The sequence below is a fragment of the Ornithodoros turicata genome, chromosome 3 (genome assembly GCF_037126465.1).
Source record: "Ornithodoros turicata isolate Travis chromosome 3, ASM3712646v1, whole genome shotgun sequence".
Classification (NCBI taxonomy): Eukaryota; Metazoa; Arthropoda; class Arachnida; order Ixodida; family Argasidae; genus Ornithodoros; species Ornithodoros turicata.
In genome coordinates this window covers 10,713,727-10,738,487 of record NC_088203.1, presented here as the reverse complement: position 1 = coordinate 10,738,487, position 24,761 = coordinate 10,713,727, and the positions used below count along the sequence as shown (strand labels likewise).

At 44.3% G+C, this 24,761-nt stretch overlaps 2 protein-coding genes across 2 annotated transcripts; both read left to right on the top strand.

Moving 5' to 3' along the window:
• The first annotated feature begins 3,041 nt into the window (after positions 1-3,041).
• LOC135389893 (MFS-type transporter SLC18B1-like) lies at positions 3,042-23,123 on the top strand. The gene is made up of 13 exons (XM_064619947.1): positions 3,042-3,466; positions 3,730-3,825; positions 3,891-3,964; positions 15,874-16,021; positions 16,486-16,554; positions 17,090-17,189; positions 17,780-17,928; positions 18,321-18,419; positions 18,725-18,813; positions 20,230-20,325; positions 20,810-20,884; positions 22,732-22,825; positions 22,905-23,123. Exons 1-13 carry the CDS (start codon positions 3,158-3,160, stop codon positions 23,016-23,018), a joined length of 1,512 nt encoding a protein of 503 aa, XP_064476017.1. The 5' UTR covers positions 3,042-3,157; the 3' UTR covers positions 23,019-23,123.
• On the top strand, positions 4,787-9,941 carry LOC135387643 (uncharacterized). Its single transcript, XM_064616751.1, has 9 exons — positions 4,787-6,353; positions 6,537-6,693; positions 6,769-6,900; positions 6,964-7,158; positions 7,222-7,338; positions 7,416-7,514; positions 7,598-7,741; positions 7,830-8,080; positions 8,164-9,941. Exons 1-9 carry the CDS (start codon positions 6,186-6,188, stop codon positions 8,467-8,469), a joined length of 1,569 nt encoding a protein of 522 aa, XP_064472821.1. The 5' UTR covers positions 4,787-6,185; the 3' UTR covers positions 8,470-9,941.
• Positions 23,124-24,761: the final 1,638 nt, after the last annotated feature.

The window sequence follows — 24,761 nt, the reverse complement described above, 5'->3', positions numbered from 1 at the left end:
GCACAGTTCCCCTGAAGTAGCCCATGGACGCAGCTATCCGCAGATTCCGCTCGCAGGATTCCGGACGCAGGATTCCGGACGCAGGATTCCGCTCGGTCTTCCACTTCACCCTTTCCTCTCCTCCTTTCCACCACCTTTCCCTTCCCGAGAAACATGCCGCCTAATCGGGCAGGCAGACATCTCGGGTTCCTCCCAACGACACTCCTCCTCCTCCAGGCCTGCAACTATGTCGTATCATACTTATTTGAAAAAATGGCTAGGAAGCAAGCGAGCTGGTGAAGATGATGCATGATGTAAAACCTCGAGAATATAGGACACACGAAGGGACAGTACTGTGCAGTACATATCTGTGCAGTACCGACCAGAACGTGGGGTGCAAAATATTAAAAAAAAATTCCCAAAAGTTTAAAAGTTTAAAAATTCCCAAAAGTGCGCGTGGGTAGCGCGGCGCGGAAACAAGATGGCGCATGCTTGCTCTTGGAACTCTGAAGCGTAGCTTATTTAGTGGCTCTACACGAACACATGCAGATCAGGTCTTAAATCTATAGTAACACACACACACACACACATACATAAAGCACGTTCTTCTCTACGTAAACCAAATTCCTTGACAACCTTCCCTTCCCTTTGTTTTATTATGATATGTCGACATCGTGACAGCCATTCCCGATACCATTTTTCCGAGACACTTCAGCAACGTTTTGCACCGATATGGCCGTGCACCTGAATGCCCGTGCACCGAAACGTCCGTGCACCGAAATGTCCGGATCCCCCCTCACTTTTACCGACTGCGACTCTTTTTTTACTGCCATGACTTTTTTTTATGTGTGTGCGTGTGTGGGCGGGGGGGGGGGGGTCCATATATTCCAGGACTATTTATTCCGACACCCATATGCCAGACATCAAATAGGAAGGAGGTGGGACATTGTAGTGAAGTTGTAAACAAAAATTTTTTTTCGCCTATTTGTGTCCTCCTGCCCGATTATGACCGCTTCCAATAAAGGAGAAATAATACATGATATGGGACTCGTAAACATCAAGCGTAGGCTCGTTTGCGTGCGTGTTTTGTAGATTGGAGAAATTTTATATGGTCAATGTAATCAATCAATCAATCAATCAATGCACCACAGTTTTTCTGTGAATACACAGCAGTTGGCTTTACGAAAAGCCGTCTGTCTGCAAAATGTTTTACTGTTCGAATTCTCAGTCAAAGAAATTTCAGCTGGTCAATATAATTTTATAGAAATAAGCGCGGCGAACGAAACATAACACTTGGACTTTGCGTGCTGGGGTCGAAAAACTCCGACATGGAAAGCTTAGGAAAGCTAAGATAACATCAACCCCAAAAGTCAGTAGATGCAGTCCACGAAGAGACAATGAAGAAAAATTCGCCTTGGTCGGACCTGCCTTTTTTCCCTTTAGCTCAGTTGACCTTGACAACCCAACAATGAGCTTTCCCTCGCGGTGCTAGTTGGCCCTACCCAGCACGCTGAAGTCACGTCTGCGCTGACACGATTCCTTCGGGAATCTAAACTCCTGGGCATTCTCTGATGCGTTCTATGCCCAACGATTAGTGAAGGAGCTCTTTCCTCTGTTTTTTTTTTTTTCATAATTTTCTGTGTCACAGCTGTTTGTGTCTTCATTTGTTTGCTTGAAAGCTTTAGGGAATAGCAAGCCCACACCGTGGCTAACCTTTCCCTTCTCTTTTTTTTAACTTTGCATTAAACATATCCCCCCCCAACAATGACGGGAGATCCCTGCACCTCAATAGTCAAGGAGGTCACACATTTTTATGGAACTACACAATCTTTTGTTTGCTTGAAAGCTTTAGGGAATAGCAAGCCCACACCGTGGCTAACCTTTCCCTTCTCTTTTTTTAACTTTGCATTAAACATATCCCCCCCCCCCCAACAATGACGGGAGATCCCTGCACCTCAATAGTCAAGGAGGCTGTTTTTATGGAACTACACAATCCCGCGGAGAAGTAACTCGTAACAGGGATATTGGTTAGAGCTTTCACCTTGCTGAGACCCGGATGTTTGTGTGGCGCCATCTACATGCGACAAAGTCGTGAATCGCAGATGGCTCCTCGGTGATATCCCCTCTTAAGAGTGTGTGAAGGGTGCATATGCAACTTATCAACTATGTGATAAAAAAATTGACGTCCATTACATACATGCATGTCCGTTCGGATGTGATATGTCACGTTATATATCCAGATGCGTCTCCTTCATCTTCCCTCATGGGCAATGGAGTCTGAAACCTGATCGGCGCACGGAGGAAAGATCACCGGGACTAATTATTAGCTGAGTGGGCTCATTCAACATCGACAGCGCGCAGAAAATATCTTTGCCACAGACGGAGGAATCTCTACGAATACAGGAACGAAAACACAACATCCCACGAGGACCTCTATAGGATAACATTATAAACCTAATAAGAGACGCTCCGCGTCAAAAGACATTTCGCGACAGGGGACGCTCAAGCTCCACGAAGACGCTGGTGCAAGAGGCTAGTGCAACATACACGGTGGTCCACCAACCTGATAGAAATTCATAGTAAAAAACGTAGGCCCCGGAGAGACATGCGGTCAAGGGATTGCCATTGCATTACGAGTGGGATGACCACGGGGTAACATGACCACGTGTAACCCATTTCAGCAAAGAAAACAGGTTACCTGGGAAAATTTCGGAGTTCAATTCAAGAAATTAACTTTCCGTCAATTGAAATGAAATAAAAATGTTACCAGTATGTGGCAAAAGTTATTGGCAGAAAAAAAAAAAATTCTTTGACCGTATGTCTCTCCGGCGCCTACGTTTTTTATTATGAATTTCTATCATGATTGATGGACCACCCTGTAGATCATATTGCTAAACTCTAGTGATATCGCAAGTCCTCAAGCGGCGCAAAGATAACGCTGAGAAGGTCGGTTGGTTTAATGAAAGCACAAAGGAAGAAGGGCAAGAAAGAAGGAAAGAAAAAGAGAAGGTGATAATTGGAGTAGATTGGAGTAATTGGAGCCGATTAGAGTGGGTTGGTGGAAAGAGAGAAGGGATCTTTGGCATCTGCTCTGTGGAAAGCCATACAAGGCATCTACCACGAAGCCTCAGACGTTTTCAGCAAACACGGACAAGGAAGACCTGTTAGGACTCTTAAAATGGCGACCACGCCCAGGTCCGCGCAGGACAACCCGTCACGCGTACATGATCATGAAGGGTTCAGAAATGATGACAGCACGCTGTCTCCGGGACAGCCCGGGATGGATCATGCAAGCTCCACCGCCGATTCGGTTCAAGAGAGGCCGCCATCTTCGGAGGATCCTGCAAACACCGGTTTAGCACGAGTTCGAAAGCGTGGGTCTTTCCTGGAACGTTGTCGTCGGAAAGCTTGGCTCCTACCAATCATTCACACTCACTTCTGGTATGCAGCTTGCTTCTCCCTGCTGGGCCCATATTTCTCAATGCTGGTAAGCCACACTTCTTGTGTGCATAATGCGTGTTCGTCATAACCAGGAGAAAGAGAATGGGCTTCCCAGACTACCGAGGGTGGTTTTCAAGTCTATTATATACGTCGTTCTTAATTGCCGTTCCCTTCAACTGGATATAATCGACAAAACAAAAAGTTTGCAAGAATACATTGAACTTTTTGTTTTAAAGATATAAGGTCTTAGGTATTCCACGTTCCACACGTAAGCACATTAATTTCACCAGAGTATATCTCTCCTACCAGGCAGTATCTAGAGGTCTTCCAGCCTGGAATTATGGGTTCGTTTTCTTGAGCTTCAAGATCGCCATGCTCATAGGCTCAGTCTTCGCCGAAAGACTGGTTAGTTCCACAGCTGTATCAGAGTATTTTGACACTCCGTGTAATACTAATATCATCCTTTCCAGATGACGTATCTTAAACCTTCCACGGTGTACCTCACCGCTCAGGGAGGATATTTTTTCTGTTCGCTAGCGTTTGGGTAAGATGTACTGTTGCAGCTGTATTACATTGTTGCTCAGGGGATCCATAAGATATCCTTCAATATAATTTAATAATAATAAGATTCAATTCATCCTTTGTAGCAGGTTCAGAAGTAACGTAAATTGCGGAGGCCGAATCAACAGTTAGGGAAAGCACAACGTCCCAAGAAAAGATAGGCAGTTGACGAAAAGTCAGTGGGTTCTGGCGGCGAGGATCGAACCAACACACCTCTCGCGGGGCACTCGTTTAGACACGCCCTTCGCGTATCAGGGATATCAGGGTTCCATATCACATGACTTTCTTGCCCCTCGTCAGTCCGTTATATGTATAAGCAACTAAACTGAAACCGAACACTGAAGCGCGCTCTGCCAACATCACTTAGAAAGAAGCAGACCCTGATCGCCCAACACGACGTGACGTAACAATTATGAGTCAGCCAATCGCAAGTATGAGTCATGAGCCACATGGGCAGCCGTATCCACAGCTTGTGTTTGAAACACGGAGGAGAAGTAAGGAGACCGAACTCGGCTGGAGAATGACGTCCAAATTCCTAGAGTCAATTCTTCGCCGCGGCGCGGCGCGGCGCTCGCGTTCCGCTCTGCTCCGGTACACGTGCTCCGGTACTATCTCTGCGAAATCTCCTGCCCAGCAATGCGCCGTTTGTGTTCGAATAGTCTATCAAAAAGTGTTCAAAACGAGCGTTTGTTTGATAAACATGAACAACGGTGTCTCCAGTAATGAATTCATATTTTCTGGTCAGCTACAATCTTTTTTTTGCAGTTTCTGTTGTCTCGTTTTCGTGTCATAGGAGGAAGCTACCCCAAAGGAAGCAAAGGTTGCGCTGAAAAGCCACATTTGAATGGTATGGAGGGAAGGGTATGTTTGAAGCTCTGTAATCGAAAGTCGCAGGACGCGATCTTTTCGGAATCGCGCGCTATGTGCGTGTCGCAAAAGCTGGGACTGAGAAAGTTCTATCTGTGTACGTGTCAAGCAATTAAGAAACCTTTGTGTGTGTGAATGCAAAAAGGGGCGGGTCGGCTCTACTGGAGGGACACGGTGGGGTTCCGAAGGTTGTGGGGCTATTATCCTGAATGAGTGCCAGTTAGCTAAATAGCGACGTTTTAGTGACACTAGTTTCTTATTTCTTGTCATGCATGCCAGTCGCTATGCTACAGTTTTGAGAACTGAAAAAAAAGTCGGAATCTGGTCTGTACTGTGTGTTGACCGACACTGACATCTTGACCAACACTGACTTCTACATTATACACTATCGCTTTGATGTTCAGTTCCATGCGTAGCAGTGTCAAGTTACTTCAGCACAAGCATGCTGCTCAAAGCGTTAAAAACAGGGGTTTTACCCGGCACCCCCATCCCCCCCCAAAAAAAACAATGTTGCAACACCCCCAAGATACCTGCCAGAAAAGCCAAAAAGTGCCCCAAATCCAGTACATATGGGTTTCACACCTCCACGGGCAGCAAGATGAAAATCGTCCTCGGGATCCCTTCCTTAAACAGAAGTACGTGTACTGAATCCTGTACCACGTGTACAAGCCTGTGACAGAAAGTGTGTTCTGGCACATTGGTATTAAATTCGTGTACGGTGGCATGCGAAATGTAACTCGACGGATGCATCACAATTACGACAAAAAGCTCCCGTTTCCCTAAGCGTTCTGCACACGAAGCGGCTGGTAGAAACGCGCGCGACGAAGCTCTCGTGCAACAGCTGGAAAATCAAATGCGGATTAACCAGCTCAATGACCTCATTTCCCTACGCTGCAAGTTCATGGGAAGTAATAATAATCAATGCACACCATTCATCAATGTACATCTCGCAGTCGTGCGTTGCCAGTGATGCAACTTATACCCGTACCATCCTGTAACATGTCAAACAACACCTTTTGTGCTTCTTCGGGTGTCTTTTTTATCTGAAATAAAAAAAAAGTACTTCCGCGATTCTTGACAGCTTCTTAACTGCGAGCGTACTTAAAGTCCCTGGATTAGCGCATTGTATGAGAAGTAGCGAAAGGCTTTACGGAGCCGACAAGACGTCCGCATTGGCCGGTTGCCCTCACGTGGTATTTTGATCTCACTTCCGCCGTTTTCAAGGGGTTCCGTCCGCCATGAACTTCCCAGTCTGCTGCTGTGAGCTATAGGCGTGTCGAAACGGTGCTTGCGATTCCAGTTCTCTATCTTTGCTTGGAAAGTTTTACAAACTGAAAATGACGGGGTGCTGCGCCTTCGGGTGTAGTAGCCGCCCTGAAACCGGCCAAGCAATGTTTACCGTGCCAAGGGGAAAAAGCCGAGAGGCGGTAGCGAGGCGGAAGGTGTGGTTGCACAAGATCGGTCGGAAGAACTTCAATCCAACGAAAAACACCAAGCTCTGTGAGGTAATTGCGTATATCAGTCTTAAATATATTGCTTAAATGCTGTCTGGTTGTTTTATAGCTACATTTGGCTGTCCACAATGCCACGCATTGTTAGTTGTACGCTCTTCTGCCACCATGGTAGCAGGGCGGACTCCCGGTGATATTTTACAGCCCTCAAAGATTATCCCGATAATAAATTTTCAGAAGCACTTCACGGACGACCAGTTCGAGCCACTAATCTTGCAGAAGTTCGGGGAGAAGAAGCTGAAGTTCAACGCCGTTCCTACCATCTTCTTGCATCGTCCTATCGAAAAAAAGCCCACAAGGCGCAATCCTCTCGAGCGATGTGAAAGAAACCAATGTATGTATACAAAGCTATACAACACTGCTGCATGTCAAATCAGCAGCGACAGCAACATGAAATTTGTGTTTCTAGGCCCCAACACTGCGAGAAACCGAGTGCTTGAAGATGTTACATCTTCATTCACTGGGCAACTTGAACCATGCTGCTCTGCAAGTGACCCTCCAGCTTTATCATCGAACATCAGTGACCCCCAGAGCTGTAATGGTAAGCGCAAGTTGAGACAATAGTTGTGCCAAGATTTAATTTCACACATTCTCATTCTGTCAGATCACGACCCTGTTGCAAGAAGCACGCAGCTGAACACTTCCATCAGTCAGCCTGACTGTAGAGGATCTGTAGAGTATAGAAACCGAGTGCTTGCAGATGTTACATCTTCATTCAATGGACAACTGGAACCATGCTGCTCTGCAAGTGGCCCTCCAGATTTATCATTGTACACCAATGACCCGCAGAGCTGTAATGGTACGAGCAAGTCGAGATCATAGTTATGGCAGGATTTCGTTTCACTCATTCTCATTTCGACAGATTACGACCCCGATGCAAGCAGCACGCAGCTGAACGCTTCCATCGAACAGCCTGACTGTGGAGAATGCCCGCAACAGCTTGCTGTTTCCCCTGAGATTATTTTTTGTGATCATGCAGGTACTGTTCTGAATTGAGCTTTGCATCACCTTGCGATGTTAGTGAGCACATTTGATTAAATTCTTCACATTTTACAGACCACACTTTGCCAAGCAACAGGAGCATAAACCGTGTTGCAGCTTACCAGGATGTGCCTGATATCACAGATCATGTTGAAAAGGGCACTCGAACAGAAGGCAAGCACTGCAAATTCATTTTCACAGGAAGCGGCTGCGATATTGGTGTATGCCATAATAATGTCGGCTTTACTGTTTTGTAGGTGTACAGCTTAACGTTCCTCCTGATAGTGCCGCAAAGCGTATCACAGAGCTGGAAGAGAAGATTTGTTCGCTTCAGAGGAAACTCTCCGCTGCACAAAAACGTGCCTCGAAAATTGAGGCTGCAAACAAAAGTCTGACCGAAGGTAAGAAATAATAATATGGAACGATTGACAGAATTGTTGGTGCAAGTGAATGCCATCGACACCTGAAATTTTTGGCATTAAATTGTAGGGTTACAGCAGTACCTTAATGAAGACCAAGTTCTTTGCCTGAAGAAAACAACCATGCAGGGCATAAAATGGAGTGACAACACCATTGTAAAAGCCTTAAAACTAAGACTTTCCTGTGGTAGTCGTGGCTACAGTGTACTGCAAGAGCTAGGACAACCTCTTCCTTCAGAAAGAACCCTTCAGAGGCGCCTTGAGGGATACAAATTTGCAGCAGGAATACTTCACGAAATGCTACGTCCACTAGAAGTGAAGGTAAGTTTAACAGCTTCTATCCCCTTTGTAATGTCGTTAGGGTGAAAACATTTGATAGAGCATGCCTCTTTTCTTCTTGCTAGGTTGGAATTATGAAGGAAGAAGAGCGTCATGCTGTACTGATGTTGGATGAGATCCAGCTTTCAGAGGGCTTCGACTTCGACTCATCATCTGGCATCGTCATTGGAAAGCCAACTATACCGTTGAGTAACGGCTGTTTGCCAGAGTCCTCTGCCGCGACCCACGCTCTGGTGTTCATGTTAGGCGGTGTCAGTAGCAGATGGAAGCAAGTAATTGCCTACGAATTCACAGGAGGTTCTTTCCATGTGCCAACCGTCAAGAAAGTCATCCGTGACATTATTGTGAAATGTGAGAGCATAGGCCTATGAATAGATGCTGTCGTCAGTGACATGGGAGGCGGAAATCAAGGAATCTGGAGAGCCCATGGCATTGTTGTGGGAAAGCATTCCAGGAAACTGTGTCACACTGCACACCCATGTGACCAAAGTCGCCGTCTCTACTTCACTGCTGATGTTCCTCATTTGCTGAAGAATTTAAGAAGCCATCTCACACGTGGTCAGCATATCTACATCGGTCAAGACGTGGCGATCAAGAATGACCTCCCGACGAACAAGGTTTCTTTGTCTTATGTTGAAGAACTTGTGGAAATAGACGAAGCAAATGAACTGAAGTTAGCTCCACGGTTGTCAAGGGAATGTCTGAACCCGGCACATTACTAAAAAATGAAGGTTGGTCCAGCTTATAGCCTGTTCAATCACGACACAGTTGCTGCTCTACGGTATCTGGTTCACACAGGACAAATAGAAAAGGAAGCATTAACAACAGCCTGGTTTTTTGACCAAGTTTTTAAGTGGTTCAAGATGTTGACGTCTCGTAAAGAAGAGGCATTGCTACACAAGCACAAAGATGGCATTGCCTTCCTAAACAACTTCATGACTACGGTGGAAGGTTTGAGCATTGGAGATGAACGTAAAGTGTGGAAGCCCGTGCAAACTGGTATTCTTCTGTCCACGTCGTGTGCCCTTCGCCTGCAAGAGCTCTACCTGCGGACGTACAACTTTGACTACGTCCTCTTCTCACGTTTCTCCCAAGACGCACTGGAGAACCTTTTTTCCACGATTCGCTCAAAGAATCCTGTGCCAGCTCCAAAGCAGTTTAAGGCGGCTCTAAGAACAACAACAATGGCGCAGTTCTTGCTTCCTAGCAAGTCTGGGAGCTACATGCGAAGTGATGGCGAGCTGCTCGTTGGTGTGTCTGATCAGCAAGAGGTACAGCTGGAAGCACCAGACCCTGTGGATGTGTCTTCGGTTCCGACAGATGAACAGGACTCCTTGGAGTATTTAGCAGGTTATGCTGTGAGTAAAGTGAGCAAGGCCATTCAATGTGCAACTTGTGTAGCAGCAATAAGCTCAGCTTCTCAGGACAGTAGCACCCTCACTCAGATGAAAGCATACACCAGTGGAACGATGCCTTTGACTGTCCCGTCCAGTGTGGTATTGGACATGTTATCTAGTGCAGAAGGACATTTCAGAGACTACGTTGAAATGATTATGAGCAACGCTTACTCAGTTCACCAAGTTGTCGAGACTGTCTTGAAGGGCGCTGTTTGCCAGAGGTTCCCAGACTGTCATTGTGTAGCCCTGAAACTTCTTACAACATTTCTGAATACCAGGCTTCATATCCATCTGCGGCATGTAAATAGTGTACTCAAACAAAAAAATGCAAGTGTACGGTGTGGCAGCCGAAGTCTTGGCATGAGATCAGCAGTGAAAAATGTGTAGCATACCTAGCATTAAACACTCCCACAGAAAAAAAGGCCCTTCTCAGGGCCAACCAAATACGTTGGCAGTAAGCTTGTGGCACGGCCACAAAACGAAAGAGCTAAACTGTGTATGTCAATTTATTTTGCATGCAACTGCAGCTGAGCTGCATGATGTGTTGACTCATGGAAGTGCTGCTCTCACTAAAAGGGCTGCAAAGGATCAACAAGCGAAATTCTACAACCCATTTCCAAAATAATTGCCAGGTTTATCTGCTGAGAAGGCCATTATGACCCATTAAGCATTTGCTTCAGCCTGGTTCCTCGAGGTTGTGAACATCGATCGCTCAGATGAATATTTCGCACCACAGCGATCGCGACAGTGAATGCTTTCAGCAGTACCGCGATACGTGAACGATCGCAAGAAAGTTTTCGCGTTGACTGGTAAGTTAAATGAATCCCCGCATCATTCGCAAAGCACGAGCCTAAGAACGCGTACCTCCCCTACGAGGAGGTAACGCAGACGCGCACGGCGAGCCGGCCCGTTGGGAACTTCATGGCGGATGGAGGAATGAGAGGAGGAAGAAGAAAGAGAGTGAGAGAATGGTTGTCGCTACTTCTCATACAATGCGCTAATCCAGGGACTTTAAGCGTACTACGCTTATGGAGACAATCAAGCCTTCAAGCCAACACGGAGCCCCCTTCACGGCAGTAGTAAAGGGAGGTTGAGATTCACAGACATAGAGATTAAGAGACATGGATCCCTGGACCCTGTGCCGTTGACCCCTGAGTCCCTCGCGTATTTTTTCCCGCTTATCGGCGGGCGGCGCGTGTGCAGAGGGTTGTCCGCGCGTTTATAACATGCATATATACATGTAAAGGATAGCCGTACACAAACGTACAAGGAGAAAAACACAGCCAAAGAACCTGAAGCAGAAGAAACACAATACGATACACGTAACAAAGAATATATGTTGTTGTTGTTGGTTTGTTAAATAACAAGGGGAGGTTGAATTCATGCAAGTGAATTCTGCTACCCCCCAAAAAAATAAAAAAAATAAAGAATATACTTATTACAGGTACGATACAATAGCATTGAATACGTATCACAGATCAAACACCATATATTTTTATTAACTGTAGTCATACACACAAGTTTTCAATGAATCAGAATTAAAATGGACACCACATTTAATCAAAGAAGATATTCTTAATCCATATGATTACAATCAAAATTACAAGTTGTATTATAAATATTCCTATACGTGAGAACCATCATTGCAGTAGCGGGAAGTTCTGATAGTTGTATGTAATTGGCTGTGAACAGCAGAGACCCTGGAAGACCATGGGACACGAACGACGAGAACGACACGAACACAAGAGGAAATAAAATCTATAACACCACATTTAATCAAAGAAGATATTCTTAATCAAAACAGCAGAGGGGAATAATAATTTTAACTATAATAAAATCATCCTCGTGACATAATCTAATCAAACACTGTACAATTTTCATTCTAAGAGACACTACAAACCTTACTTTGTTTTATGAATCCAACACCATGGCACCATGAGAGGATCTCGGTTTTTCTTCAAAGCCGGGAGACATATTATCTCTCTGTCTATACGGCCAAAGCACTGTGCATGCTGTATCACTCAAAGTGTTGGGGCTATATTCCTTTTCCTTCCTCAAGCAAACAGGGCGCTCTCGAGGTCAGATAAGATAGTACAAAGGGGATATATTTTATTGTGCAGCGCAAATAGATGCCGATATTATTCGTGGGGATCACTATCTTTTCGCATCCTTTCATTGAAACGTCAAAGTCGATGACATAGTCGGCTAAGTTTGTACAGAGGCGATATTTTTTATTGAACATGTAGAGAAGGTCCAAATTATTAAATGATAGCAACAATACTCAATCAATCAAAAACGAGAAACAAATTTAATTATATCAATTTTTGTAATATCTTGCAACAGAAAGTTCTATATAGATGAACCACACAGAAAAATCAAATGTGAAACACAACTCAGAAATATGAGGCATTCCCAACTCAGAGATTATTTTTACTGATGTCAATCGAGTGATCAATTGAAACAAATACAAGACAATAATTATTTCAGGCAGTAACTTTCTAAGCAAGTGAGAAATATTTAAAAGTTTTCCTATAGAGGAAATCGACAGACACAATTAATACATCGTGCATACATAATGCCCAACTCATAGAATATCAATCGAACCTGAAACAAAGTCAAAACAATTAAGCAAGCAGCGTGAATACACCACAGAATCTGTACAGAAACTTGTCATTTCAATGAATAAACAAGATCAACTAGTGGGTTCAAGCGATAATGTGAGTGATGAATGAAAACCGACGACCCAAAACACCAACATCAAGTTATGGAAGGGAGGGTTCTAGCATGGTCTTGTACATAGAATCATTGAAAGCACACATTTTTTCTTACTCATCACACCTTTTTGTAAATCAATTTCCATAATTCTCATGGCAGGTGGATATTAATAACATTCTAAAAAAATTTAATCAACAAAATGAGCATAGATATGCTTTTAATTGAGTGTAGATGCGCACTTGAAAACAAAAGAGACAATTGCTCTACATTGAAGAGATGGACAGATTTTGTACTCGCTACCATAAATAATGAGAAGATGTGATAAAAAACTGTTTCGAAAAAGAAGAGCATCGAAACGATTCCATTATCGCTGCATTTCAATGCGTCCTAGACATGGTCGTATTCGGAGATATGGTACAAACTACAGAACTGAAGGTGCAAGAATTTATGGTCATGGAATGGTATGGAATTCATGGTCTTCCAGGGTCTCTGCTGTTCACAGTTAATTACATAAAACTATCAGAACTTCCCGCTATTGCAATGATGGTTCTCACGTATAGTAATATTAGACTTTTTATAATACAACTTGTAATTTTGATTGTAATCGTATGGGTTAAAGATATCTTCTTTCATTAAATGTGGTGTCCATTTCTCGTTTTGATATGGTATAGTTTAGCTATTATTTCCCTACATGTTGGAGGATATGTTGGTTTGGTTCTATATTAATGCTATCTGTTGATCGTGTTGATTCGAATTATTTCCTTATGTCTGCGCTATTCACTTAATAAGAAACTGATTAATTAAATTTGTGTCATGTTGGAATGTTAAACTTAGCTTCCATATTGTGCTCGGAATTGCTTATATCTATCAGAACTTGTAATTAAAACTCCTGTGATGCAATGATGGTTCTCACGTATAGGAATATTTATAATACAACTTGTAATTTTGATTGTAATCGTATGGATTAAGAATATCTTTTTTGATTAAATGTGGTGTTCATTTTAATTCTGATTAATTGAAAACTTGTGTGTATGATTACAGTTAACAAAAAATATTGTGTTTGATCTGTGATACCTATTCAATGCTATTGTATCGTACCTGTAATAAGTATATTCTTTCTTTTTTCTTTTTTTTTGGGGGAGGGGTAGCAGAATTCGCTTTCGCGAATTCAACCTCCCCTTGTTATTTAACCAACCATGCCCTGAGCGTATGCCCTGAGGGTAAAATAAATAAATAAATAAATAAATAAATAAACCAACAAAAACAACAACAACAACAACATATATTCTTTGTAACGTGTATGATATTGTGTTTCTTCTGCTTCAGGTTCTTTGGCTGGGTTTTTCTCCTCAACACAGAGTCACAGCATAATTCCTGGTACTATTGACTTTAATAAATATATTTTCACTTGTACTTTTGTGTATGGCTATCCTTTGCATGTCTATACTTGCATGTTAACCGCCCACCGCACACCTGTTGTAGCGGGAAAAATTTGTGAGGGAAGTCGGCCCAGGCTGAAAAATACGGTACGATAAGCGCTCGCGCAGCCCTACCCCCCGCACACGCGCCGCGCGGGAAAAACTGCGCGAAGGACTCAAGGGTGAACCGCATGGCACGAAAAACTGTCCGAAAACTGGCCGAACCGAAATCGGGACCGAACTTTTTTCTGTGCATCACCGCGTGCTACCGAAATGCACCCCGAATTTCGGCCGCAGATTTCTGGCCTTGGGGAACATTGCCTTTCAATCATCCAGGTCAATGAGATAATCCCTGTATTCATAGGGGTAGAAGTCGCACACACGGCAACAGTCAACCCCATTGCTACGTCATCGTTGCTATGGTTCTCCTTCCGGCTGGATAGCCATTAGATGCTTTTACTTTTTCTGTTGGCGTCACTTCCCATTTCGGAGGAGAAATCTGGCTTGGCCAGATCGGGCCGAATTCGGCACGGAATTCTGTTCTCCGAAAAAAGTTCGGTCCCGAATTCGGTTCGGAAAGAATTCGGACGCTTTTCGGGCCATGCGGTTCACGCTTTAGGGGTCAACGGCACAGGGCCCAGGGGTCCATGTCTCCGAATCTCATTGTCTCTGAATCTCAACCTCCCTTTACTACTCACGGCGGCTTTCCCACATTGTAAAATAAAAGCTTCTCGCTTTGCACCAACAAAAACTGTAGGCGAAAAATTCAGAGAGAGATCGTTCCTTGATACACGACAATCGTGTTTATTTATCAAGTTATTTTTTCCTGCTCGCACTGGACACACTGGTACATCTGAAACAGCGCATTACAGGAACGTCATTTCAGAGGAGCATTTACCAGACGGAGCCCGAGCGCCGCGCCCAGTCACAAATAGACTCGAGGAATCGGGACCACGCTTTCTCAACGGCGGTGCGGCAGAGTCCGATCTCCTTAGTTTGAAATCGTCCGAGGCGATTGGCTGAATACCACGTGGCGAAGGACTGAGCGGAAGACACCTTCTGCATCTAGGTGATGCTGATGCCTCGCCCCTCGCAGAGCCGTGTATTAAAAGGGAGCCTGGCCATTGGGAGGAGTCCCAAAAAGAGGCTCGACCTGTCAATCACAGTTCCGGGCCTCTGATTGGTTTACTTTTTACCACGGGGGTCGCCATGACACCTGACTGCCGCCCAAAATGGTGACGAAAACAAACATGGTGAAGCGGGGATTTCGTGAAAAAAAAAAAAAAAAGAAAATTCACAGACTACTCTGATTTTACGCTGCAGATGTACATCCCCATGTACGTTTCTCAGATATCAGTTTCAGTTGATGCTCCGCTATCAATATCTAGCCGAAAATAATATACGTTTTGTCGCCGGCAGGCCTAGTGAACACGGCGATCACAACGAAATCATAACAAGAACGTCACGGTGCTGTGCAATTTTGAATTTAATTACTGATTTTTGTGGATATAAACATTTTTGGGTCTTTTATTTCAACTATTCATGTAGATAAGTTAAGAAATCGTACCGACGATAGGATGTGTACCAGCAGGTGGTTCTGCCGGCAGCGGTATAACGACGGAAGCAGACGACAATTCCCGACGTGCCTTGCGCAGCCTAGGTGGCGTCCATCAAATATGCACCAAAATCCACCAGTTTTGCAGATAGCGAGAGGTATCCATTTCAATCCCATCCAATCCACTTGTCACCCAAAATGGCGCTGCCCATGTTGGATAGGGGGCCAAATAGTGAGGATAGGTTGATTCATAGTGCCCCATATTTCAAGACGTCATTGGTCAGAAAGCTAAAAAAGTGGGTGGATCTTCAGGTATAGGCATGACCTATTAATGGCCAGACTCCCTTTTAATATACGGCTCTGGCCCGTCGCAGCTTGCCGGACGTGCAAGCGAGTAAACCGAAACAGAATACGCTGAAGCGTGCTCCGTATAGTCGCGCGGTGGCCGATGATCTTTCTTTCACTATACGGCTCTGACGGCTACAAAGTAAACAGACCCACACCTGTAATGACTATCGTCTGTTCTTCATTGAACGACAAGGCGCCAACTTTTTGGTTAGTTTATTGTTTTGCGTGCTGAACCCATCAAAACAGCCGTCTTCAAATCGAGAGCGAAAGCGTCTAGACATAGTTAGTAGCAATATAGCAACATGTACCCTGGATAAATTAATTTCTCTCCGTTCCTTACAGGATACTGTACTGGTCACCGGGAGGCGATGTGCTCTTGGGTCTTGCTATAACATTTGCCATTTTCGGAGGCTTCTTTGCTGTCACATACTCAGTCTCTGTGTATTCCATCGTCATCGAGAGGTTCACCGGCAATTCTGGGATTATCATTGTTGAGTAACGTTACATATACAACGATGTCTAAGCTTTGGTCACGGTGTCTCTGGTAAAACGTATAATAAAACAGGTTACAGAATGGATGCAGCGACGGCAATACCGTCAATCAATATCGTTGCCGTTCAATACATTCTCAGTTGCTGGTAACATTTTCCTGAGGACGCACAGACAGACACAGAGGACAAACAAACGGACAAGACAAGAGGTTTGAGTATTTGTCTCACGTCCGGGAGACGGTATACGAACAACTAGCCGCGCCAGCTTGCTTGCATTTTGTTCTACATTCTCAGTGTTGTTCTCTGAGGTGACGTAATGGTAACATCGTTCTGATTAAAGCGTCGAGGGTTCTCCAAATGGCCGATGGATGCGAGATATTTGGAGTAGTTATTTTCTATTTATCACAAATTATTTGGTGATGTGGCACTTATAATAACTCCTTTCATTGTTTGTCATGTATAGGCAACATTCGTGTGTCTCTGGGGAATTGGCAGCATGACAGGTCCTATTCTAGGCGGTGTGCTCATTCGTGTAAGTTTTTGACAGAAACAATTTGTGGGTGTAGGAAAAATCGTCCCCGGAGAAAACGTCCCCCGGAGAAATCGTCCCCGCAAGAAAAGTATGAAGAAAAGTAGCTTTCGTCAAACTGCGCGTGCTCAGCTGTGGGTAGCTCCCCTCAACCGCATGGTGAACTGTCAAAAACAAGCCTAAACTAACCTAACCTCTGAAAACTAAGCTAGGACCTGGTTCTAACCTAGGTTCCCACCGGGGACGATTTCTCCGGGGGACGTTTTCTCCGGGGACGATTTTTCCGGATCCCACAATGGGTAATCCTCGTTCCGTGCCGTTTATAACGCTGTGGTCAATACGTCCAGCCTTTCTTGACTTGTCCCTTTAACCATCGAGCTGTGTTAATACCTGCGGTGATGGACGTGAAGGTTCCACGTGAGCAAAGGCTTGGTGTACGTTTTGCAAAACTCACAAAGTATACCTCACGTTCCTGAAGTACCTGAAAGGATATTGCACGTGTTCAGGTACCAAAATGATGTTGTTTCTAATCTCCTAGCTGTGGGACCACCCCGTGCCGTTCTTCGTCATCGGAGCCATCATGATGCTATCCTTCCCAGTCATAGCAAAGCGAGGACCGATACCGAAAGGACACAGACGTAAGCTGACATCTTTTCATTACGGACGAACGTGACAGCTTGTGAGATGTGAGGCATCCAAGTGCCCACAAAGTGGCACCGAACTTGATTTGTACCCTTTCCGAACATCTCTACTAACTCCTTTCCGAGCGAACCCTTTTCGCTTACGACTTGTACCGACCTATATGTAAATGTACGTAAGTGCATGCACTATCCGTGGAGAACACAGTCTGAGCTTGGGCAGCAAACAAGTAAAGAAGACACAGACGAACAGTATCATATATGTTTCAGGATCCAACTAATGCTTGCTTACGCTGTACGTGAGCTTGGAAGCCTTTGCCTGTTGGTTCCAGATTTGAACAAAGCGTCACGAGTAACTGAATAGGATGCTATACACAAATTTCTGTCGATTTTCACGGCAGCAGTATACCAAGAAACTATATACCGTTACTAACCAGCATTAATTCGTATTCGAGATAAACTCCCCCAGGGTACTACGAGAAATATTCCTCCAAGAAGGGTTATCCTGAAGATAACACCTGTCATATACCCATGGATAATCTTTTTGGCGCTACTGTATGCACATTTTATTTACCCAAAACTTCATGCAGGTGTGATAACAGACAACAACTCTTCAGAGCAAGTGGAGTACTGTAAAGCTATCTGCGATCCTGTCTTCCTAACCGCCATGGTAACCGTGATGCTCAGCGGGGTCATATTTGGCTTCAACGAACTCACCTTAGCGGCTTACCTTCATCAGGTAAAGCATAAGGAGTTGCAAGATGAACACGAAATTCATCACCTCTCTAATGCCCGTGGCCAGTTGTATTCGCCGTCATCGTTGATAAAACACGCATTTTGTAAATCCTACACTCTTAAAAATGAACTTCAGCGCATAACACGCTCCTAGCCAACCATCATCTCGAATGATATCGTACGCCTTTTTTGTGACAATTATGAACAGCATAAGTGTCACAAAAAACGCGTACGCCCCCCATTTTCAACAAATCAGGGCTGATAACGATATCATTCGAGATGATGGTTGGCTAGGAGCGTGCTATGCGGTGAAGTTCATTTTTAAGAGTGTATACGTTGCACAGGAATGTATAAGGAGTATACATGGTTTTCATTCACTTTCGCACTTCCGCATAGGTTAATCTTACCACTACAGAGATTGGTTCTGTGTTCTTGGCGCAATGCGTCAGCTATTGCCTCGGTGCAGTGCCTGTGGGCATAATTTGCGACCGAGATGTAAGTATGTGTCTTGTCTCATTCCTTCTGGGAAGTTATTGTTCAGCGTAAATCTAACGGTGCTTATCCATATTAGTGAGTTTTTAATGCATCGTACGCTATATCGCCCTTGCGTACGTAGGGGATAGCGTGGGGGTTCTGCGCAATGCGCGTAGCTCTTTTTGTTTTGCGCGCGCGCAGAACCACCAACGCTATATTCCTTACCTATACGCAAAGGCGATAGCGTGCGATGTACTACAAAACTCTCTATTATTGACTCGGCCGATTAGCGCATTGTCACAATGCAATATGTCTTCTCCATGCAGTTTGATGAACTCTTCATGTTCATCGGTCAGTCCCTAACCGCAATCGCCTACCTCATCCTGGGGCCTGCACCTTTTCTGCCCGTGGCTCCGTAAGCATATCAGTCAACCCTCGATTTATGAACCTTCGATTTATGAATTCCCTAGTTTTATGAACACGAGCACGGGGAACCAAACTTTTTCCATTCATTTTTCCCTCGTTTTATGAACCTCGATATTCGAATAATGAACGGAATTTCTGGGAACCAACTAGGAGTTGCCCAGCGTTTTTGCCCTCAATTTATGAACGGATCGTTCCGAGGTTAACAGAAACCTTCAAAGGGATAATTCTGTGGTCTTATGAATGACGCCTGAACGGACAAAACGTTTTCCAGGTACTGCACCCTCGGTTTTTAACCCCTCGAAATCGGAACAACAAACGGGTTTTCCGGGGTCGCACAAGGTGCGACCGAGTGTTTCTGACCTCAGTTGATGAATAAGGCGGGCACTGTCACCCGGAGATTAATAAACGGAGGTTAAAAATCCCGGAGGAAATCCGAGACCATACCAGTCCAGTCCAGTGCGAATGTGGTGACATCTCTTCTTTCCAAGATTGACACAGCGGAAGGCATGGTCCAAAGCCAAATTAAACAATTTAGTATTGCATAATAAACAGAGTGTGAATGCGCTAACGTCTGTTCTTTGTGAGATTGATACAGCAGAAGGCATGGTCAAAAGCAAAATTACACAATATATGGCATTATAAACACAATCCCAACTCGGAAATACTGTTCCATTTGCTCGATAGTATTCAGTTAACTGAATTTTCGATTTATGAATCCCTCGATTTATGAACGATTTTTCGGGGAACCGAGGGTGTTCATAAATCGAGGGTTGACTGTACCACCCTTATTATTGCACACATGGTTCATGCACTCATTGCGCAAAGCGATGTTTTAGGACGGTTCTAGCCCTCTTTCGCAACACTCGCATAAGAAGCAGAAAAGGAAAAAACTTCTTTTCTTTTTTGAGCTCATTCAGTGGGTCGATGAACTGCATCGACGCACGGAGCTGGAGGAGTAGGAGGAGACGCACGGAGGAGTTGAGTATAGGTCGGAAGGCGTTCGAGGTATACGAACAGGGTATAGTGTCAGTAGTTTGTTTCAAATATTGATATCTATCAAGAGCCAAAATTCCAAGTTTGCACATCTATCAACATATATACCCTATGTCGTTGCGAGTTGGATACGCTCTGCTGCCACATGTCCTGCCTGCAGGTCCAGATTTGAATCCTGGCTCCTGTACTGTTTTAATTACAGTTACAGTGAACCCTCGTTATTTTGACCATGGTCGTTTCCGAAAATTTTGGTCATAATGAAGAATTGTCATATTAACGGGGGGGGGGGGGTTGCAGAGGTTTCACTGCATTGTTCCCCAGGAGTATAGTCGTAAAGCGCGTATGTCAGATTATCGGGGGTCATATTAACGAGGGTTAACTGTATATATTTCGCTCATCTCTCTTCCTGAAGGTCCCTATGGATGATCTATCCATCTCAAGTGCTTACCGGTTTCGGCTTGGTCTGCCAATTCGTCAGTTCTTACAGCCTCGCCCACAAGAGACTACTGTAAGTACGGAAATACAAATACCACAACTACTACCAATAACGACTGTCCATATGAAAGCGAAAGAAACTGAAACCAAACGATGTTGGACCGATCTCAAGCAACGGCACCTACATATAAAGAAGGCCTGATCGCCTCAACGACGTGACGTAGTCATTACAAAGGTCCACCAATCACGAGCGTGTTTTCGGCTGCCGTAGCTATGGAGACGAGCCGCTATATCATACGCATGGGTAGCCAGTGGTAGCCGCGCGATGCAGACGACAATCAAAGCAGACGACATCATGGCTCAAAATGCCCAGGTGATGAAGGAGTGAGAGGAGGCAAACAGGAGGCGTTCTGTATCTTGGAAAGTGTTTTTCTCAAAGCGCTTGTTTGGCTAGTGTCCCATAGAAGAACGACATCAATGAATATGGGCTGTACCAGACATCCTTTCTACGCTCACTGGGTACATACAAAACCTGCAACATCTTTCTCGCTTTATAGTAAGAAAGGCTACCCGGACACAGTTCGAACCAGCGGCTTCGTGTCTACCTGTTTCTACACCTTTCTAGTATTCGGGTAAGTCAACGTAATCATTACAACTTTCGTACAGGTTCCGTTTACGGTACTCTTTTTTTTTTTGTAAAAGCTCTCGCTCGAATGTACACACAGCAACCGTCAACGCACACGTGACCTGTGATCGGCTGCAAAATTGTCTGTAAACAAAGCGTTTACTGTGTCTGTGCACCGTTTCGGGCGTCTTTCGACCTCGGAAATTATTTTCATCCCATGAACGCGCATTAAACGCGCAGTTTTGTACATGAGGGCTCGTACTGTTGTCCACTTCCAAAGATGCGATGACGACCCGGCATTATGATACACTGAGCCGATGCAATTTTCTTAAACTGGGGAGAAATGGGCTGCCATGTCGCGGAAGAAGCACCGCATAGTTTACGCTGGCAAAATACAGGGTGTATGCTATAAAAGGTCAGTCACATTTTCGTGCAAAAAGTGATACCTCCTTGATGCTATACCTCTATCAAGAAAAGATTTTCTCTGCCTCAAAGTGAATCATTTATGCTAGAGGAACCTACGAAACGATTATGGTTACCTAGCATTGTGTAACAAAATAAATATGACCATGCAAACTTTCACCTCCATCCATCGGTATTGCGCATAGGAAACACATAAAGACGAAAGTTTCCGTGGCCGTGTTTACTTTATTACGCAGTGAATGGTAACCACAATTTTTTCGTAGGTTTCTCTGGCATAAGTGATTTACTGTATGGCAGCACAAGTCCGTCTCTCAAATAGATATAGTGTCACGCGCGAAAATGTCACTGACCTTTTATAGCATACACCCTGTACGTTCATCTCATGTCTTTATGCCGATCGCAATATGTCGACAAGCGCTAAAACGGTATAAAAACAGTCACGACCTCAAAATGACGTTTCCTATGACGTGTGGTCAGGACAAGGTGACAGTTTTGCGAAAAGCACCCGCTTGAGGATAGTTACAACAATGGCGGTTTTGTGTCACCCCTAGGTCAGGGAGACGGTAACAATGTTGCCAGACGCGCCGCAGATTGGGCTCCCGATGACGTCATATCAAAACTAGATCTTCTTGTATTATCTTATATTTCCGCGTCACACGGAGAAATAATATTTTTGGTAGAATACAATTTGAGACACGCGGATTGCAATGGCACAAATTCGGTAAGATTCTCAAAGCACGGGATGTAGTCCGTAGTAGACAGGCAGTTTATTTTGACGACGTAGTTTAACAGCTTGTTGGTTGTAAACCCACCGCAACAAGTTACAAATGTGACAGATAACGCTAAATAGTTTTAATTTGCTAGCAATTTTGAGGTAAAACGGCTCGGGATGACGTCTGGTGGCAAATAATCCCCAATTAGTCAAGCAACAGTGATGATAAAATAGCATAAATGCAAACGAGCTGGTGGAGAAGCTCCATGTACTGTAAAAAAACTGTCGTAAAAAAACTAAAAATACGGTCGTCCATTCTCTTTTTTGCCCAAACTCAGGCCTGCTTTTTTTTTTTTTTTTTACAGTGTGGAGCAATACTGATCTATGTTTCCGTCTGGCTTGCTGCTCCAGATGGCTACGTAGCCTATACGTAGCTATAGCTCCTTTCGGTTTAGACCCAGTGTTGTCGGCATGCAATGTAGTTCTGTCCGCCGTACCTGGCGAGCAATGCGCAGTTGGTGACTACCTCGACCCAATGTTGTCCGTAATTTTCCATTTTAATTTTCTAAAAAATATTAGAGCAATTCGGACCAAAATTGTGACGTAAGAGTACCAATGGCTCAGGCTATTGGATAGATAAATCTTCTGAGATGGCACGTACCTCTTATGCTTTTCGCTGCCTTTAAAACCCTCCTCATGTTTGAATACCTTTTCTGAAGCTCAACCGCTGCATCTCGCATCGCCGGATTCGTGGTCGAAAGATTAGGCTACAGGACGGCGTCCCTGCATCTCTTTTCCACTCTGACTCTGTGGGTGAGAACAACATAGAAATCACACGCAATAATGCATGTTCATTCTTCCATCCTTTAACTGGATGTCTTTTTGTTTTCAGGCAGGAGTAACATTCGTGGTATGGTTAAATACCGTGTACTGCAACGGGAGCTCTACATCAGGATCTGATATCTCTCCGAAGCCGACCACTACCAGGCGTGGAGATGATACGTGATAGACTATGGCGCGCTACATCGTAGATATATACAGGGTGTTTCACGAAAAATGAGTCAAAGTTGAAAAAAAAAAAGGTTCATCGCATACAAAAAAGACTGACTGCATGGTGTTACCAGTGGTGTGAGGATACTCAAACTACTTTTTGTTTTGTAATTAATTAATTAAGTGAAAATAATTAGTCAGTTTTTTTAAATATAAAGATTAGGGTCAAAATGTCAATGAGAAAGTTGTAGCGGGTGATACAATGACACGAAACCCGTTGATTGCAACTTTGTATTTCTGACGGATCCTTTTTTCCCTGGCTCCAAAGACTAATTTTCGGGTTCGTAAAAAACCGACACGGGACCCGTCGCAGACTCGCGCCAGTATAGTCAATGTCAAAACAAAATGACAATGAGAACTGTGTCTAGTCTTCGTTCGATAACAAGCTATAACTCGAGGGCGCTGTGGCCGGGCGCTCCTCGCTCGTCTGCGACAGGTCCCGCGTCGGTTTTTGGCAAACCTGAAAGTTAGTCTTTGGAGCTGAAAAAAATAAAAAAATAATGCGTTAGAGGTACAAAGTTGCGCTCAACTGGTTTCCTGTCGTTGTATTGCTCGCCACAACTTTCTCATTGACATTTTGGCTCTAATCGTTATAATTAAAAAAAACTGACTAATTAATTTAACTTAATTAGTTAATGAATTACAAAACAAAGATAGTTTGAGATTCCTCACACCACTGATAACACCATGCGGTCCGTCTTTTGGGTATACGCGATGAACAATTTTTTGAAATTTTGGCTAATAGGACACTTTTCCATCGTCATCCCTTTTTCATCCCTTCCGCAAGATCGCTCCGGTTTTCTCCGTGCAGTCGGTGCGTTTTATAGCAGTAACGTGGTCCAGACTTTTATTTTTTCCCATTCCCCGGGCTGTACATTCTCAGATATTGCACGGAAACAGGTGGAAGATCGTGCACAGCGCATGTAATCCCATTCTTCCCCTAACGAGTCTACTGTAAAGCTTTTCCTCCCTGTACCACCAGGGGAGAAAGGCGGCGCTAGTGTCGCGCTGCCAAACTCCAGGCGAACGTCCCTATAACGGCGGTGAATTACTAACCACGTCATCATCCCATTTATGTGTGTGTTCCAAAGTATTGTTCCTCTGTGAAGCGAAAGTATCGTAAAATAAATTTCTAGTTTTGTGAACTATCACGTCATGGGTCCGCTTCTGCAGACGTGTCTGGCAACATTGCTCGACTCCATTTTTTTTATTAGAAAACTCGTAGAAGCGCGTCATGTACGCAGACTTTTTTAGTTCGTAGAGGCACTTTAAAGGGACTACGAAATTTCTCGAGCACCTCATAAAATGTTTGATGAAAACAGTTTTTCCTGTCGAAAAACTCCTGTAAACAGCACTTTTTCCCTGTTAGAACGCGTAGAACCCTTGCACCCATTACACGATGAGTCCTTTAGTTAAACGAAAAGGCAAATATAAGTGGATGGGTGGATGGTACTGAGAAATGACTGAACGTTTTAACCTGACGGCGCCATCGAGGAGCCCAAACGTTTACTTCGATTTGAAAGGTCATTCGAACGTCATCAAGCCAGAGGACATTGCCTTGGGCAAGAGAACACTGGTCTCGTAAGCCCTTGCGCATGCTGCTCTCGATGCACGTCACAATTAAAGCAAAACGGGAAGCACATTGCGTGATCGTGTAAAGGCTGCGCAACAATGCACAGCTGGTGCCCTGCGACCTTGC

Coding starts and splice junctions, on each gene's coding strand:
- LOC135389893 (XM_064619947.1), top strand. CDS start 3,158: ATGGCGACCACGCCCAGGTCCGCGCAGGACAACCCGTCACGCGTACAT. Junction 16,022..16,485: donor GCAATTCTGGGATTATCATT/GTTGAGTAACGT, acceptor TGTCATGTATAG/GCAACATTCGTGTGTCTCTG. Junction 20,885..22,731: donor TACACCTTTCTAGTATTCGG/GTAAGTCAACGT, acceptor CCTTTTCTGAAG/CTCAACCGCTGCATCTCGCA.
- LOC135387643 (XM_064616751.1), top strand. CDS start 6,186: ATGACGGGGTGCTGCGCCTTCGGGTGTAGTAGCCGCCCTGAAACCGGC. Junction 6,694..6,768: donor GCGATGTGAAAGAAACCAAT/GTATGTATACAA, acceptor TTGTGTTTCTAG/GCCCCAACACTGCGAGAAAC. Junction 7,515..7,597: donor AAAGGGCACTCGAACAGAAG/GCAAGCACTGCA, acceptor ACTGTTTTGTAG/GTGTACAGCTTAACGTTCCT.